Here is a 19,282-nt window from a genome sequence, read left to right as displayed (position 1 = left end):
GAAATTAACTGTGGAAACAGAATTGAAAAACCTGTTGTGCTTCCTAGGGATAAAATGATTGTGCAAATAGAAAATACTCAAAGCATGAATTATTGGAAGGGTGAGGCTTTCTGCTATTAGTTTTATCCAAGCATTGCCATAGAGTTTTCTCTGTGATCCCTATTCTCTTTTTAAACTTTTTAAAAAGTATACATAGATAGATACATATTCTTCAAGAAATACTGATACATTTATATCCTTTCTTATCAACATGCTGTATAATATTTTACTTACTACTTCAGAAGTACATTCAGCATGAGTACCTCCATATCTTGACTGAAGTTATTTATTCATTAAGCCTGAGCAGGAGTAGAAGTCAACAAAGCTAAATTGCTGTAAGAGTCAGTTCTCTTTTTGATTTCCAACAGTGTCCAAAGCGTTCTCCAGAAAGATACAGAAATATATAAGAAAATAGCAAGGTCTCCCTTGCTTGTTAAATGAAATAACTTTTTAAGTTGGTGTAGCTAAACAAGAGACAATAGAGTTATCTTTCCTTCTGAATTTTCTTTCTTTTTTCCAAGTTTTTGGTGGTATTTTTTCTTTTGTTTGTTTTGCTTTTGTTTGTTTGGTTGGTTGGTTGGTTTTGGTATACGCATTTTTGTTTTCCTTTTCTCTCTTCTGACTCAGGCTGGCCTACAGGGTAACCCTTTACCCTTTCTGCCAGGCAGGAAGAGCAGCTCACTGTATCTACTGCAGTGGGCTAACATGAAAGAGGCAAGTGTTTTTGAAGCTGTTTGATAGATGAGGCTTCATGTTTTCTATGACTAACATTCTCCCTCTTTATTGCCTAGATTCCCATATTATGTCTCTAAGGCCAAATCCAACAAAGTATTTAAATTCCAGTGTCATGGCCAATTTTACTAGAAAATTAGAGCCCAGTTTTGTTGAATGAGGGTCTGGACGTCTTAAGTTGAGCAAACAAATCTGCAGAGAATTTTCTTAATGGCTTTGTCATTCATTTAGTTTCTGCCTCTAAATGGAGATTATACATATTCTCACAGGGACATTCTGAAGATTAATTAATGTTTGTGAAGCTCTTAATTTGCAATTAGATCTAGAAAGAAGGGATATGTATATATATTTATTTATATATATACAAATAAAAGAATATCTACCTATACAGTGAGCTTTGCCCCATCAGTGCTGAATGAGTGAAAGTTCTTGTGGAAAAAAAATGGAATGTAAACAGCCAGTTAAAATGAATAATATTTACACATAAAGGTGCTAGATGAAGTTTCCACACAATTCTTTGTTCTTGTATTATCTACCTTTAAGAGTTTGACTTTGCTAATAACACTAAAATAAACTTTAATATTGCATACTGTGATCTGTCCCCCCCCCCCCCTTTTTTTTTTGGTGTCACCTCCGTGTTTATATTACACTTGCAGACAGGGAAATAACACAAGAAATATTAGCTATTTCTCTTTAGCAAGACATGAAGCAAAGCTAAAAATGTTTTTGTAAATATGATCATAAGTTAAGACTACAGAATAATTCAGTTCAAATGGACCTTCAAAGATCATCTGGTCCAACTGCTAATTATCTGAGAATAAGATTTAAAATTACTTTTTTTTTTTAAGTGAAAGATACATTTTCGACATCTTAGCATTTCTACAAAGTTTTATTTATTTATTTATTTTTATCACAAATCCCAGGAAAAAGAGCTATGAAATGATACAGTGGATGAAAATTTCAGGAAAAATAATTTGAAAATCAGGCTTGTATATACTTTGGCTTTCTACAGAGCAGCTACTTATCTGTCTGCTTGCCTGCGGGGCTCTTGAACTGTGGCATCTGGTTAGCTCAGAAGTTAATGACCATTTTCTGTATGGATTATTTTCACAAAGATGTTAAAATCAAATCCTTGCTCAAGGAAAAAAAATAAAGGGGAAAGTCTTCTTGCTGTGGCTTCTTTATTTTCATGTTTGTTTTGCAAGTGGCTAATAGATTGACATCTCTTCCTAAGCAACCTGTAACACAAAAGTAAGTGAAGCAAAATAGATGAATCTTTATTTGGAATGGGGAGAAGAGGAGTAAATGTGTCACTGGTATCTTTACATATGTAACATGTACCTTTGTAGAGCTGTGCATGCAGAGAGGAATACTTCTAAATACTTTTTAATCAAGCAATAAGTGTGAACCTCTGGGGACAAAAAAAAGTTAAGAAGGTTTTGTGGGTTACCCCCAAAAAGCCAAGGTCTCATGCTTTTTGGAGCACAGGAAGAATTCATTCCAGAGTCAAGGACCTTAATCTGGAATCAGGTTTGGGCTAGAGAAAAGCCAGACGCTCAAGCAAGAAATTCGTCACTGGGTAGAACTCTCCTTTCACTCAGTGACTTACTGAGTAATATTTATGGAAATAAACTTAGAAGAATATACTGTATGTTAAGTTAGCAGAATTGATGCTGCCTGCAGGCTATTGCAGTCATTCTTGCTGACATTATCCTGTTTCTATCAGATTGGCTATGTAGCTCCCAGTATTTTGTTGTAGAGTTTACTTTACAAGAGGAGTTTTTGCTGAAAGGAAGCTGGAATATAGTAAGATGTGATGTCAACAGAGGGACATCACCTCAAGCAGTGTCTGCTTCTGTGTTGGGGATTTTTTGTGTTTATGTCGCTGCTTGTAACAAAAAATATGGTACTCACTGGTCTCAGGCAGCTGCAGCAGGAACTTAGGGGTGCCCTCTCATGTTCAATGAGTATGATTCCTCACCTCACAAATTACTGCACATCATTTGAGTGCATCTGCATAGTCTGGCTTTCAGGCCTCAGGTGGTGCCTGCACTGAGGCTAGAAGGTGCAAATGCAGTGTGCAGAAGCCTACCATGCTAGCTTTAATTAGATTGGGTAACAACATTATTGAAGATGTGATAGAATGAGCTTCACTAAATAAATGTATGCTGATGTGAGAGCCTGCTAGGAATCCTCAGGACATCCCTGGGTGGCCTGAAACAACAATGTACAAATCTTAAAAACTCTTCCCAAAGGCTATTGAAGCAACAGCTTGGCAGTTTCTTCAAAGTCCAAAATCACCCCACAGATTTTATGCTCTTCCCTGTAAAACAATTTAAAAATATTGTATAAATTAACTACTTGTCAAGATCAATTTTTAGATGAAAAAAGCTTTAATTTCTTCCCTGTGGTTTCCCAGTCTTTAAAGATCCGTGTGCATGGCTATCTCAACTACAAATCCTCTGTGTTAGCTGGCTCCTTCAAAACAGTCAGATCTGTCAAAGCAGGGTTCTCCAAATAGCCCATCTTCTTACTGCTTCCTACAGCATTTCATTACTGGTAGCCTGAGTATCACCCTTCACTTCCTTGAATGGTAGAAGTGTAACACAAGTTGATGAAATTGGCTCTGAGACCTGAGTTACTGCATGTTGTTTTTTTTTGTAGAGAAGAGGAGACAACCCACTGGTATAGTGAGAAAATTATCTCCTAAGTCCCACAGTTCCAGTCTCACTAAGTCATAGGTGTAGAGCCAGGGCTTGTAAGTGTTTCATATGAAATATCTTTTATCAGGTTTACAAAAATCAGAGAAAGTAATTGAAAGATGAAAGCTGGTTACTGAGCCAAAGGATGTAGACCTTTCAAGCCTAAACCAAGACAGTCATGAGAGGGAGTAGTAAATGTAAGCTAGGCAAACAGTGTAGGAGAAAGATATTTTTTTTTTTTTGAGAGGAAAAAGAGAAGGTGGAGAAGCATCTCTCCAGTTACAGCCCTTAACTCAGACCACTTGAACAGATCTGGAAGCTCTGTGTACGTGCTCAGGCAACACTGTATGAAATACCAGTGGATGTTAGTGCTAGTGTTGCACAGGGAATAATGCACACAAGCTCGTCCTCCACGAGCCAAGCTTTGTAGGGCGTAACAGGGAGATGTTCACTGGCAAGGCTTTGTGAATACTGGGAGGAAACCACCCTACCCAGGGAATCCTTCAGCTAAGAGCTTTATTCTTGCTCCTGCTTGAACCCCTGGAGAGGCAAACCCTGTTTCTTCGGCTTGGAGGCAAATACCTAGATACCATGATATGCCCAGGCTCTTCATTTAGAGTAATATAGAGGTGCTGTGTGTTTAAGCATATGATAGGAATTAAGGAGTCTCATTCTGAAACAGGTTTTCTGCATGACCTTGAACACCTAATCTCTTCTTGTTTGTTTTCTCATCTATACAGCAGGGAAAATAATGTTTATTGGTCACACCGGGGGCTGCAAGGCTAAATTAATTCTTGTTATAAAGCACTTTGATTCTCTTAGATAAAAGGTTCTCTGCAAGTACAAATCCTAGCTAGTTAGTATCAATGTTTTTTTCACATTTTCATTCATTTATTTCATCCATTTAATTTAATATTTTTCTTACACTAATCATCTCATCTGAGTGTTAAAGAAGAAATTGATAAGAACTTTATTTTTTTTTTTTGCATTTAGATTGCATTTATACTGGTCTAAATTACTTTATTTATTAAGTGTAAAATTAACTTCCTCACAACTAACATCTATATGGATTTTCATGATCAATACTTCTGCTTTTGGTGACTTTTCATTATATTTTTTCTCTTTTATATATATTTTTAGGGTATCCAGGAGCTCACACAAATGGGCAAGAGTATGCACTCCTACTCTTAAATTTAACTTCTATTTCTTTTTTCTGTTTGCTCTATTTTAACCCCATTCCTCTTGTTCACTTTTCTTCTATTTGGCAGAATTTTTTTCCCCTTCACCCTTCAAGAATCCCAAAGCCACCAATGAAGAATCATTTGTACACACTGTCATTTCTATTTGCTATTTTACATTTTTTTTGCAATGAGACAGGGCAGGCAGTGCACTGTGCTGGATATCACTACAGTGTACCTCGGGTGCTCTGAAAGCATTTGACTTCACCTTATGTCATTTCTAGAATGTATTTTCCTTCTCTTAGCAATGAGACAGGACAGGAATTTGGCTAGATTTTGCCATGCATCTGAAGCACTGCGTAGCTAAGTGCTTGCAGAACATCTGATGCTACCGTTGTCGTGTACAGCAGCTTGCTGAAAGTGTGAGATATGAAGTAGGTTATCTAACACCCAAGTACAGGCTTGTATGAGACTTTAAATAACGATATGATTTAAATGTATGTATCCAATTTGTAAAAAGTGGCTGCTCTGCAAAAAATGAAATTATAGATTGCATTGTAGGTAAATTCTATGGTGTAATCACTTCAGATGAGTTTGAAGTGCGGTTTCCTATACTTGCTTCTATACTGTTTTTCTGCTCTTTACTATTTCTTAGACAAATTGGGATTAAATTTTCTATGCCTCATTGCTTACCCTAGTCATTTCCTGAAGTTTCCAAAAATGTCATTGAACATCTTTGTTAAAAATAATAATAAGCTATTAAGCTAGCTTATTCAATATGCTCAAGTCAAAAGATACTCACAATCATTAAAATGCAGTGAATGAATGGATTTTGTAAGGATGCAGCTTGTTCCTTGGAATTTGTTGAGCTTTACAGAATAAGCCAAGTTTGAAGAAAATGTATATATTCAATGACTTTGAAGTTATAAAAACTGAAAGGCTTTTTGATGAATGTCGAGGAAGATTTTCTCTGTTCTGTTTACAGCTTAGATCATTAGGACAAAGACTGACTGTAAATGTTAACGTGAAATTTTCTGAGGCCTGGCTTCTGATTCTGCTTCCCAAGGAGGTGGGGGAAACAAGTGAAGAAATTTTTAACACTAATTCAGGGTTGGACTTAAATGGTCAAAGTTACTATGTCTCTGTTTCTGTAAAAATCCTGCCTTGCAATGGCTGAAAAAACTCCTAATTTATGTATCACATTTTAGAAAACTAGTGGCCAGATTCTGGACGGAATGTGTTCTGTATATTATCAGGCTCTTCTTAGTCCTTTTGGACAATGTAATAGCAATGATTGGGAAGTGTTTGCATCCCTGCCTAATGTTTCCCACAGCAGAGGAATGTCTTGAAAATAAACTAATTTTTTTCTACTGAGAGAAGAGCACAGGTTGAAATAGAAAATGAGTAGGGATGTTCAGAGAACCATCTGAGCTTCTAAGTGCAGTGAAACATTTTCTCTGTTGTCACTAAGCAGCATTCCTTCCAGCTGTAGCCTTACACGTGCCAGGCACTGGTGCTCTCCACCTCAGAGGCCACAGCAGTTGAAGTGCTGTGCTCCATGTGTAATTTTGTGCTTTGCTTATGCAAATGGCAATGTGATGACAATATATTTTGCTGCATTTGGACATAGGAATGCAGGATGCCAACTTCAGTGAGGCATCCCCTAGGACTTTAATGTAAGCCTAATGATGATACATTGGGATGACTGCTGTTACCAAGTAGCTCAGTGGCATTTAACCAGTGAAAGGGGTAAGAAACTTTGTGCTTTCTGTCTTCAAATACAAGTCTCTAAAGAAAGATTAACATGGAGATTAACACTCTTCTTGGATATTTATGAGATCTTGTTGAAGTCTTAGAGGCCCTCTCATTTTAATGCATTTGCAAGGCTGGATATTTAATGATATTTAATGAACAAAAGTATGGTATATGCAAAGTGACATTTAATCCTCCTGATTGCTCCAGATTACTCCTCTGTTCAGAAAAAATATATATTTATTTTTCAAAGTGGATTCCTCCTTCCCTCTTTGCCTAACTCAAGTCCATTTCATCTGTCATCCAGGAACTAGGAAACAGTTTGTGTGAATTTACTGAATTTCACTGAGAAAATTTTCAGGTTAAAATGAAAACAGTTGTTTGTTGTCTGTATTATATACTTCTAACACATATTTTAATATATAATACACATTTAATAACTACTGCATACAAATACATAGGTAAGTGAAACAAGTATTTTTATTTGAGATGTAGGTTCTTTCATTAGACAAGGTTTTGTTCTTCATATGACTGCAATAGTAACTACATTTACTAAGATTACTGATAGTAACTATTACTAAGGATTTAGTACTAGCAAGTCAAGACACTGTGAAAAGAGGACCCATTTAAATATCAAATATTAAGTTCTGTTTGCTTTATTAAGTGCATTGTTTATTGTGATAATACTTTGGTTTTGCTTTCTGATTTTTAGGGACATTTTTAATGTTTCAGGCAATATTGTATACTCAAGAAACTTCATGAAATAACAACCGTTTACAAAGAACTATTCAGCTACAGGTCAGGCAAATTAAAATATCAGTTGTTATCTCTCAACAGATTTTACCTGATTAGTGGCGGAGTTCCTTTTATTATTTGTGGGATTACAGCAGCAACCAATATCAATAATTATGGGATTGAAGGCAATGCACCATAGTAAGTATTACAATAAATACTATTACAATAAAATTTTTAAGAAAAACATTTTTGATTATTATGCTTATAAATGTGAATGACTTCATAAAGGGTATAGTCATGGCATTTGGGATGACATTTAATATGAAATTTTATGGATTAATAGGTATGAAAGAGTGATTTCTCAATCTGAGGCCTGCTGCTTCACATCTGCCAGTTGACTCCATTATGGTCAACAGAACCACTTCTCATTTATAAAATCACCTCTCATTTACACATGAGTAAGTGAAAGGTTATTATAAAATGGAAGGCATATGTAATAGGACCATAAATTAAGTAAATAATTTTAATTCATTAAGTTATCTACCTTGAATTGATATTCTCCAGGTAACTTAAAGTAAGTTACAAATCATTATGTGAAGAAAAGGACAAGAAAAAATCCCCATCCCTCCCACCCCCCAAAAAAAAGATACGACAATTTTGGATTTTCACCCTATGAAAATTTTCCAGTCAACTTGCCTTGCAGTCATGACATAGCCCTCTTGTGTACTAGCATGTTAGTGTTCAGTGTATCTCTGCAAGGTGTCCAGGCATCATGATGTTATTAATTCTTGGCTTGAAACATGAAATACCAACAAAGAATAGTAAGCCTCTCCATAAAAGCATGGCAGAAAGTGAATCAGACTGTAAAGTTAAATAGATTCCATGTAAATGACCAATATGGTAATGACTGACACACTAACGGATAAATGAATCTATTAGTGCTCTGCCAGCACCTTGTTGCTTGTACTTTGGAGGACATTACTCTTAGTTACTGCTTTGAGCATCTATTGCAATGCATTTGAAACTAGCTATGTTCTGTGTAAGAAGAGTGGAAGTTGAAGCAGAATGGTTTATAAGTGAACATTTGGCTCCTTAAAAGCATTTTTATAGGTAATTGAAATTTAAACTCTGGTAATAAATTAGTGCATACAGTGGCTAGCTGTTTGCTTTGCCTAGGGCCCAGCTCATATTCATATATTTATTCAAACTTATCCAATTAGACAATCACTTATAATCAACAGTATATTAAAAGGCTCAATTATTTATGTTCATAAATGTGTGAGACGTTTTTGGTTTTGGCACAGTTACAGAGGTTATACTTCTTTAATCATGTTAATCATAGCCAATCAATACATAGCACCACAGTCTTTATTGAAAACAAGGCACAGGTGAGGGATGGTTTTAAAAATGAATAAAAAGCATTTAATTCAACAACAGCATAGTGAGTTATATGCCTTATTCATTTTTAATAGTATTAGCACAGAAAAATGTAGATGCACAAACTTGAACTTTTTTTTACGGAACTGATTTTTGAAGTGATCCACAATGAGATTCCACTTGAAATAAGGGCATCCCAAGAGACTGTTCCACTGGGGAGCATTCCATTTTCCACTTTGCATCAAATATGCAGCATTCAAATGTACTTCAAGTATTTATGTAGCTCAGTGCTGCATGTTTATCCAATTAAATATAGGTGGTAACTTACCTATCTTTTCACAGATATTTTTAATGGAATCTTTTCATGTGCATGTCTGACAGCAAAATATATACTCCTTGAACAATTTCTAAGTTCATTAATAAATGGGCGTATGTTTTTGTTTAAGGTTCAGATTTAAAAAAAAAAAAAAGGTATTTATGCTGCAGTTTCTCAGGATGAATACCCAGTGGGACTGCATCGTTTTTAGCTGAGAGGTTCTCAGCTTGGAAGATAAATTCATTCTGTCCTTTTTATAGTAAGTGGTGGATGATTCCTGGCTTGACAAGAATGGGATATCAGAAGGTTCCTCACTGTAATGGAGGGACTGCAACCAATCACGTATGCCTAAATGAGTACAAAGTGTCACACAGTGTCACTTTTAGAGCTGGAACAGATCATGACAGATCACCTCATCTGTCCTTCTGACCCAGTGGGAAATTAGCTATATTCAAACTATTGATGACAGTTATTTATCTGAGGTGTTTTAAATGTTCAAATAATGGATACACCACACTTTATTCCAATGGCTTATTACCATAATAATCCTAACAGCTAGAAAACTTTTTGAAAATCTAATTTAAATCTTTTTTTCTTTTTTTTTTCTGAAGTTTGAGCTACTTACTTCTTGTTACAGTCCAACAAACAAGGAAATTAACTTCTCTTTCCAGCAATCCATGCAATATTTAGAATTAAAGAACCTACTAACAGCTGTGCTAGCTTATACCACCAGCTCAGTAGCCTGTCTGTAACAATGACAGACATTGTCAAAAGCCTGTCTGTAACAATAGCCTGTTCTCTATTCTTGGCGAAGTCAGGAAGGGGATCAGTAAAACCGCTGTCTTGGACTTCTGGAGGGCTGACTTTGAGCTGTTCAGGACACTGGTTGGCAGAGTCCCTTGGGAGGTGGTTCTGAAGGGCAGAGGAGTCCAGGAAGGCTGGGCACTCTTCAAGAAGGAAATCTTAATGGCTCAGGAGCGGTCTGTCCCCACGTGCCCAAAGACAAGCCAGCGCGGAAGAAGACCGGCCTGGCTGAACAGAGAGTTGTGGCTTGAGCTTAGGAGAAAAACTAGGGTTTATAATCTTTGGAAAAGAGGGCGGGCCACTCAGGAGGACTATGAGGATGTTGCGAGGCTGTGCGGGGACAAAATTAGAAAGGCCAAAGCTCATCTGGAGCTCAATCTGGCTACTGCCGTTAAAGATAACAAAAAATGTTTTTATAAATACATCAACACAAAAAGGAGGACTAAGGAGAATCTCCATCCTTTACTGGATGCGGGGGGAAACTTAGTTACAAAAGATGAGGAAAAGGCTGAGGTGCTTAATGCCTTCTTTGCCTCAGTCTTTAGCAGCAAAACTAGTTGTTCTCTGGATACCCAGTACCTTGAGCTGGTGGAAGGGGATGGGGAGCAGAATGTGGCCCTCATAATCCACGAGGAAATGGTTGGCGACCTGCTACAGCACTTGGATGTATGCAAGTCGATGGGGCCGGATGGGATCCACCTGAGGGTACTGAGAGAACTGGCGGAGGAGCTGGCCAAGCCGCTTTCCATCATTTATCGGCAGTCCTGGCTATCAGGGGAGGTCCCAGTCGACTGGCGGCTAGGAAGCGTGACGCCCATCTACAAGAAAGGCCGGAGGGTAGACCCAGGGAACTATAGGCCTGTTAGCTTGACCTCAGTGCCAGGGAAGCTCATGGAGCAGATTATCTTGAGTGTCATCACGCGGCACTTACAAGGCAACCAGGTGATCGGGCCCAGTCAGCATGGGTTTATGAAAGGCAGGTCCTGCTTGACGAACCTGATCTCCTTCTATGACAAAGTGACACACTTAGTGGATGAGGGAAAGGCTGTGGATGTGGTCTACCTTGATTTCAGTAAGGCTTTTGACACCATTTCCCACAACATTCTCCTCAAGAAACTGGCTGCTCATGGCTTGGACTGGCATACGCTTCGTTGGGTTAAAAACTGGCTGGATAGCCGGGCCCAAAGAGTTGTGGTGAATGGAGTCAAATCCAGTTGGAGGCCGGTCACTAGTGGAGTCCCCCAGGGCTCAGTACTGGAGCCAGTCCTCTTTAATATCTTTATCGATGATCTGGATGAGGGGATCGAGTGCACCCTCAGTAAGTGTGCAGATGACACCAAGTTAGGTGCGTGTGTCGATCTGCTTGAGGGTAGGAAGGCTCTGCAGGAGGATCTGGATAGGCTGGACCGATGGGCTGAGGCCAACTGTATGAAGTTCAACAAGGCCAAGTGCCGGGTCCTGCACCTGGGGCGCAACAACCCCAAGCAGAGCTACAGGCTGGGAGATGAGTGGTTGGAAAGCTGCCTGGCCGAGAGGGACCTGGGAGTACTGGTTGATAGTCGGCTGAATATGAGCCAGCAGTGTGCCCAGGTGGCCAAGAAGGCCAACAGCATCCTGGCTTGTATAAGAAGCAGTGTGGCCAGCAGGTCTAGGGAAGTGATTGTCCCCCTGTACTCGGCCCTGGTGAGGCCGCACCTCGAGTACTGTGTTCGGTTTTGGGCCCCTCACTACAAGAAGGACATGGAGGTGCTCGAGAGAGTCCAGAGAAGGGCAACAAAGCTGGTGAGAGGTCTGGAGAACAAGTCTTACGAGGAGCGGCTGAGTGAGCTGGGATTGTTCAGCCTGGAGAAGAGGAGGCTCAGGGGTGACCTTATTGCTCTCTATAGGTACATTAAAGGAGGCTGTAGCGAGGTGGGGATTGGTCTATTCTCCCACGTGCCTGACGAGGGGGAATGGGCTAAAGTTGCGCCAGGGGAGGTTTAGGTTGGACATTAGGAAAAACTTCTTTACCAAAAGCGTTGTTAGGCATTGGAATGGGCTGCCCAGGGAGGTGGTTGAGTCACCATCCCTGGAGGTCTTTAAAAGACGTTTAGATGTTGAACTTAGTGATATGGTTTAGTGAAGGACTTGTTAGTGTTAGGTCAGAGGTTGGACTAGGTGATCTTGGAGGTCTCTCCCAACCTAGATGATTCTGTGATTCTGTAAATGGCTAAAAGTAGATCATAAAGAAGAGTAAAAACTGGGCAAATATTCATTGTTGCCCCACCCCCAACCCAAATTCCCCCAAAGTCCATCTAGGATTTCAATAGCCCGAAGTGTTTTCTTCTCTGACATTTACTTTATTGGCTCATTCATCCTTAGGACAGTCCTGTTAGACTGCTGCTAAATTATGCAGCTGACTGAGGTTTATTCGTCTCATACTGGCCAAGAACTATTTTAAGCTTCTTTGAAACAGTCATAGTTATAGTATTTAAAGCCCAGCAAATAATAATGCTACAGTAATATTATGCTACCAGTGTATTACAAAGAGGCTGTCAATTACCTTAATTTTTCTGATAGCATTCAATAACTATATAAATAATTCATATAAATTAACTGCCAGGAATTTCAGAAAGTGTTGAGAACCCAGAAATGCCATACAACTTTTGGGTCTACTCACTGTGGAAACTGATGACTCTGTTCAACTGAAACACTTTTTTCAGTCTCCTCTTATTACTCAGCCAGTTCTCCACTTTGGCAACAAGAATATTCCCTAAGAACAATCTTCAAACTTAAGTAAATGTACCATTGAAATCTGTACATTTCTATTGCTCACACAGATTGTATAAACTATGCCTCATTTGCTTTTTAATCAGTGTATTAGAGCTGACATTTTTAATACTGGAGAAAAGGTTGACATAAATAGTCTTATACTTCAGTGGAATTCTAGATTCTAAACTGACCTAGATTTCTTTGAAATTTTCAGCCTTAGTATGCTCTAAATTATACTAGACATTTTATTCTGTTAAAAAAAATAGTAAAGCAATGTTGCAGCTTCGTTGATATTAAAGACACACTCCTGTTCCTCACAACAAACCTATCCAAACTTCTGAGAAACTGTTGGGGCATACAAGTTAGTAAGAAAGCCCAGTTTCATTTCAGTCTGTTGTGCATCACATCTAAAGTGACCTATAATATGTTCCTGACTCTCTCTTTTTGTTGTCTCCAGTTGCTGGATGGCATGGGAGCCTAGTCTTGGTGCTTTTTATGGGCCAGTAGCTTTCATCGTGCTAGTTACCTGTGTTTACTTTCTCTGCACGTACGTTCAACTGAAGCGCCATCCTGAACGCAAGTATGAGTTAAAGGAAAGGACAGAAGATCCACAGAGAATACAAAGTACTGAGGTGGGCCATGGTCATATTACAGACTCTGTGTCTGTTCCCCAGGCAGCCTGCTCCATGCTTTCTTCTTCCTTATTGGAAAATGAGCATTCATTTAAGGCTCAGCTTCGAGCTGCAGCGTTCACTTTGTTCCTGTTTACTGCCACTTGGACCTTTGGAGCACTTGCAGTATCTCAAGGTCATTTCTTGGATATGATATTTAGCTGTCTTTACGGAGCCTTCTGTGTGACCCTGGGGCTTTTCATCCTGATCCATCACTGTGCAAAGCGAGATGATGTGTGGCATTGTTGGTGGTCCTGTTGCCCATCTAGAAGAAATACCTATTCCGTCCAAGTTAATGTGCGCCCAAAAGTTAATGTCAATGGGGACACTCAAATTCATGCACCTTGTCTACAGGAATCACCATGTCCCAGCAAGTCAGCTGTGTTTAATCATCCAGCTGCTAGCCACTGCAAACTCACTAACCTACAAGCAGTTCAAAATCACGTTAACTGCCTTTCTCCTGTGACACCGTGTTGTGCAAAAATGCACTGTGATCAGCTACTTGATGATGAAGCTCATATTCATGTCCATAATGAGGGAAGCTTCAGACCTAATATGCACATTCATAGATGTCTGAAAAGCAGAACTAAGCCACGTTATTTCAGCCGGCATAGATCTGCAGGTGAGAGAGAATATGCCTACCACATTCCTTCAAGTATTGATGGCAGCATCCACAGTTCACATACAGACAGTCCCCACAGTACGCATGATAGCCAGTCAGGTCACAGACGGGCCTGCTGCTCAAAAAGTGATCCATATCCCACTGTCAACCAGCCCGAAAGTAGTGACGCAAGTACTGTAATATATAGTTGTGCTAAAATGCCAGAAAGTGACACTGTGCACCATCCAGCTCATTTTGAAATGCACCCACGGACACAGTCATTGCCGTTTAATACGACGAATCACAATGGGATTCTCAAGGGAAATGTGCATGAAGCCATGATATACAGCTCAGATAGTACAGGAAATATCAAAACTGGCCCTTGGAAAAATGAAACTACTGTGTAGTTCATGGGCCATCATAATGTCTTTTTCCACCTAAACCATCGTTATCTTTGCTTTTATTCTAAACTAAATAAGATGACTTATTTGTGTAGTTCATCAGCAAATTGTACAGCTTTTCCATCTTTATTTCCATTTTCTTAATAAGAGTCTAAAAGAAAGAGATAGTGAGTTTTAAAAGTAAAGTTATTTTTAAAAGTTATAAAATTATTCTGAAAGATAATTAGAAAATGAAGTCTAGACAACTGAATATGAGAGGCAATATCCTTTTGTTACACAGCACATTTATTTAGAAACACATCACTTGCATTCATTATTTTCGTTTCTGTTCTGTAGTAACTTCAGACACTTTTTATAAGCATATCAGCATCTTAAACTTTTACTTATTTATTTTTGTAGCAAAATATTATTACTGTGCCATGGATTTTAATCAGAAGTGACTATGGTAGAAATGATAAACAGGATTTTATAAAATTACAGCTTTTTAGATCTACAAAAGTGATACTGCCTCTAAAGATCTTCTGTAGCATATGGCCTGTAAAGTCGTGTAATGTACAGTCTCTGCTATGTCCTTTTTCTTGTTGGAAAAAAGTGCTAGGTAATGTCTCTGTTACATCTATGGTGCTGTATTGGTTGTATTTTGCATGACATATGTCAGGATATACCATTTGCCGTTTTATAGTGTTACATGTGTTTAAAAAAAAAAAGAAAAAATAAGTGTTGTACAAGGCTGTGAAAAACCCTATTGATATTAATCTAGAGCATTATAAATCTACAGAAAAAAAAATCACTCTGCACTAGTTTAAGTGGCACAATCCTTTGTATAAGGTTATATGATAGCTTTGATAAGGGTCCACTCTAATGTCTTTACAGAGCATGCACTACTCATTGTATGTGACACTGTACAGTGTAATAGCAATCGTCTCAACAAGTTTTACACTTCTTTGTAAAGTATGCCTTTTGAACAAATCTGTAAGCTGTTTCACAATAACCTTTCCACATCTGTTAAAGTAGAGCAGTTTTATCATTAACTCTTTGAGGACTACAGTTATTTTCTTAAAAATAGCTTACTCTAGTTCAGAGACACTGTATATACGATACTGTCTATTTAGTTACATGATCAATGTAGTCCAGAGTTGTCAGGAAAGAGAAAGCTCAGTCATTTTCCAAAAACATACCTTCTTAGAGCCTATTTCTTAATTTCACCTCTTGCTTTCTGAAAATCTATTTCCTCTCCCAGCAAATTTCACATTGTCTTCATTCTTTAATGCAAATTTGACCTTCAGAGAAGTTCTTTATGTTCATGATTTCTTCTGAATTGTAGGGCATCCCAGGGTCAGTAACATTCTCTATTAACAAGGCTTAACAAGACTTGTTATGGCAAGAAATTTTTTCATGTTTCCATGAACATCTGGACACAAAGCGTCAACTCACAGTACCGAACTGCATCATAATTATCCTTACATGAAATAAAACCCCTTTTTTTTCAGACAGCAATGGTGCAGAATAATAATGGATCGCATCAAGCGAATAGGAGCATACAGCTGAGAGAGAAATGTCTACAATGAAAAGTGAACAGAGCATCCATAAATAAGAGAAAAAGCACAATTCTGTATGGCCACATGAGAAAGTTTGCTGTTGTGTCCTAACATGGACTTACAAAATTGTTACTTTGCTGCAGAGAGGAAATAGAAAAATCCCTAGAAAAATCATCAGTCTGTGATTCTCTGTGTATATTTTGCAGAAATCTTCACATACTTCAACCCATTATTTTTATATTATTAGTACTTTATTAGTCTCTACTTTTTTTTTTAATATGTAGGAATGCATTTCCTAATAGTGTACATAAAGATGACAATTATAATTGTTAGAATGTTATAAAAACATGCAAGTCAGATGAATGTGTTCTGCAGTGTTGCAGGTGGGAATTAGTACTCAAAGGGTTAATGCTCAGTATCTGAGTGCAAGAAATCTTGTTTTTCTGTATTTTTGTAAATTTGAAATATATATTGTAAACTCCAGCAGTGCAATGTATCCATCTCAGATTGTGTATTTTTAAAAGGTGAGCAAGAAGAATGCACTAGGTGGTTGTCGAGTTTTTAGCCAATATACAACAGTTTCATGACTGCTTCTTTAGCTAATACAAAAGAAAAAAAAAAAAGAAAGAAAGAAACGCCTGAGCTTTATTATGTATATGCTGTATATGCTTGAACTCTCTAAACTAAAATACAGTATTTTTCTTTGTTTGCATAATGGAATATTTCTGTTTAATAATTATTTTCTTTTCATATTACTTTTACTCATTCCACATAGACAGTGAGCCCTAAATAAGCATAGACATAATGTGAAATACCACTTCTCTGTGTCTCAGCACTATGTATATGTATTTTCTGTACTAGCAAAATCCTAGGAGGTCTATAGACCATTATGCAAAATGTTCCACATACACGGCCAAGTGAAATACTCACTCTGTAAGAACCCACTCAGTGAGCTTCTTTATTCAGCTTGTGTTTTAATCACCGCTGTTATTTCATCTAAAAGGCTTGTTCGATCTTCATAATGGCTTACAAAGAAGTAAATAGGTGCTGCTTTCCACAGAATATCTTACGTGATAAAACTCTCTGGAATTTAAACATAAAATATTAAAACACTTTTCTTATGTGTTAAAATAATAATTTAGTGAATATTTCTGGGCTAATTTGGAAGAAATGTGTTATGCAATAATCTGTTTGCATATTATTTTTTCAGAAAATAACTACAGAGTAGAAGAACATGATATTAAATAAATATAAAAATGTTTTGTAACATCAAATTTGACCAAAATGCTTTTTGTGCTTTTGACTTTTTTTTCCTTATGATAAATGAAATAATTTTAATGGTTTGGAAGTCTGGCTTTGTTTTATTGTGGGTTTTTGGTCAATTATAGTCAGTGAACCATTACTACTCTTTCTTTCTTTAAAAATAAAGTCAATGAAATAACTGGAGTTTAAGAGATACATTGTCCTAGTAAATTCCTTATGGATAAAAACATGTAACATGATTCAATGTCAGTACTAGTTTTGGTGATTCATTGATGATATAAAAATGATTGAACAGATTTTTACTGTTCACTTTCTGTCTGAGATCAAGCAAGAGAAATTTCATCCAAAAAAAGATAATTTTTGGAGAGCGATGCAATCAACAGAAATCTGAAGGGTCATTATTACTGTACTGCCAGGATAAAAATATGTTCTGATGCTTTATGCAGTGTTCTTCTCTGCATATAGGAATTCCACCTCTCATGACCAAATTTCACATCATCCAGCTGACTCCATTTTAAGTCTGTTTACAGGAAGAATTTGTACCCAGCTCCATATAGAGAATTTTGGTGTAAAAATAAAGCATACAGTTTTGCACATTATGCTGAGCATATGTGTCGTTCCCAAGAAGTCTGTTGGTTGTCTGCACTAATAGGTCTGAGCAGTCTCTGTCAGTGACCACAAATCCAATAAAATCCAGGAAAAATTAGTCAGCATACCTAAAAAGCCTGGTTAGTTGAAATAAGAGTGACACAATAGACTTTATGATTAGAAAAGCCTGAGTTGAAGGAAATATTTTTGGATGCTCTGTATGCTTTAGGTTCATCATGTGTGGGGACATGAGCCAAACCATCCTGGATGCCCCAGAGATCTGAATTTGCTCTTGGACAGACATTATTAAGGCTTACAAAGCTGACTAGATTCTGGAAAGGATTTTATATATATATATATATATAATTTTATTTTTTTTTTATTTAATACAATGAAGAGACTGTCTGACATGGGAGGCTTGTCCACTTGACTTATTTGAAATCAAAGCTGTCATCAGGAGGATCAAGCCAGTAACCTTTTTAATATAGAATCTTCTTTACACGGAAATACAAGGAGGGAAGGTGGGCATGGTTCTCTCTGCAAAGGATACCACCTGTAATCTTCCTGAGCCTTTGCTGTGTGTGACTAGAAATGTCAGGCCTATGAAGGCATGAGCAGCTCAGCAGCTTCCTTCCCAGACAATAACCTCAAGTTCCTGTATGAGCGTCCTCCAGTTCATAGAGAAGCTGCAGAAGGCAGCTGGATCAATTGGGATTCATCAGGTCAGTTTAAAGGCTGACTGGCTTCAGCCAAGCAATTTCAATGGTAACTTGGTGCTCTAGACAAGCTCTTCCCTACTTAGTTAACTCTGCAGAGAAGGGAGCTTTTGGTCTGGTTTTACTTTTGCTTTGCTGAAAATTTGGAGCCCAGCTGGCTATTTTTTAATTAGCAATTGAATTGCTAAGAAGAAAACCTATTCTACAGATCACCGTGACTATATAAATTGTGCCTTTTTATTCCCTGTTACTAGGTTTGCCAAGGTGCGAATGAATCCCTATTTACTCATCCTACCAGTATATTATCTGGGTTTTCAGGAGCCAAACAAGCATTAGTGAAGTCAGGATAGTATTACAGGGTTCACTTCTCAGCAAGGAGTGTTGAAATGTGGTTTGCAAGCTCTAGAGCTGTTCAACCTCAGACAAATATCTTGCCTTAGGGTTGTGCAGCTGGTCATGCCTGAGAGGTGTGGTTTATTTGTAAACATGGTGTCTATATACCCCACAGGTACTTCTGTCTCTTTGCATTTTGATCTGTTTAAGCTCTGTGGTGCCTTGCAGTCTGAACCGCAAAATGACTGACTGTTCCCATCAGCCTGTCACTTGGCTCCAGCTGTTCCCTTAAGCTGCAATGCACTGTCAAGTGAAATTGTCCAGCATGGTCAGTGTTTTCATTTATTCCTTTATTCATTTCCCAGGTACTCAGCAATATCTGAGGAAGGCAACAATGGAAGTTTACTTTGGGGTTAGGGGGAAACTTTGGGAGAAGAGAAAGTGGTAGGATATTATTGGGTTTACCCGTTATTCATATTCTTGTCACAGGACTCCCTTTTGTTAGCCCATTTGTTACTGAGTTCTACGCAGTTACAATCATTTATTCCCTGATTCTTTCCATTGTAAGACTTTGTTCTCTACTAATTAGAACATAACTGGAAGTTAACCATGTAGCTTGATTTATCTCTCAGCAGTTATACTGCCCTCAGAGTATTTGAAGGAGTTCAGCCAAAATAGCTGCAGCGTTTTCAACAAAGAGCTTTGAGGAAAGTATCTTTGTCCACAGTAACACCTTTGGGTGATTTTTGAATAGTTTTGTCTTCAGGGCCCAGTATTTGAAAACT

At 37.9% G+C, this 19,282-nt stretch overlaps 1 protein-coding gene across 11 annotated transcripts in view; it reads left to right on the top strand.

The window, feature by feature from the left end:
• The window catches only part of ADGRA1 (adhesion G protein-coupled receptor A1), a 277,570-nt gene extending 260,629 nt beyond the window's left edge, over positions 1-16,941 (top strand). For all 11 annotated transcript variants that reach the window (XM_083843221.1, XM_083843222.1, XM_083843218.1 and 8 more), the window contains 2 exons: positions 7,241-7,336; positions 12,844-16,941. In XM_083843221.1, coding sequence (XP_083699347.1) covers positions 7,241-7,336; positions 12,844-14,065 — 1,318 coding nt within the window. In that variant the 3' untranslated portion in view covers positions 14,066-16,941. The remainder of the gene's footprint in view (positions 1-7,240; positions 7,337-12,843) is intronic.
• The last annotated feature ends 2,341 nt before the right edge of the window (positions 16,942-19,282 follow it).

Source organism: Anser anser (assembly GCF_964211835.1).
Source record: "Anser anser genome assembly, chromosome: 7".
Taxonomy (NCBI): domain Eukaryota; kingdom Metazoa; phylum Chordata; class Aves; order Anseriformes; family Anatidae; genus Anser; species Anser anser.
Note: the sequence above shows the minus strand (reverse complement) of the source record. Positions and strands in the feature narration are given on the sequence as shown.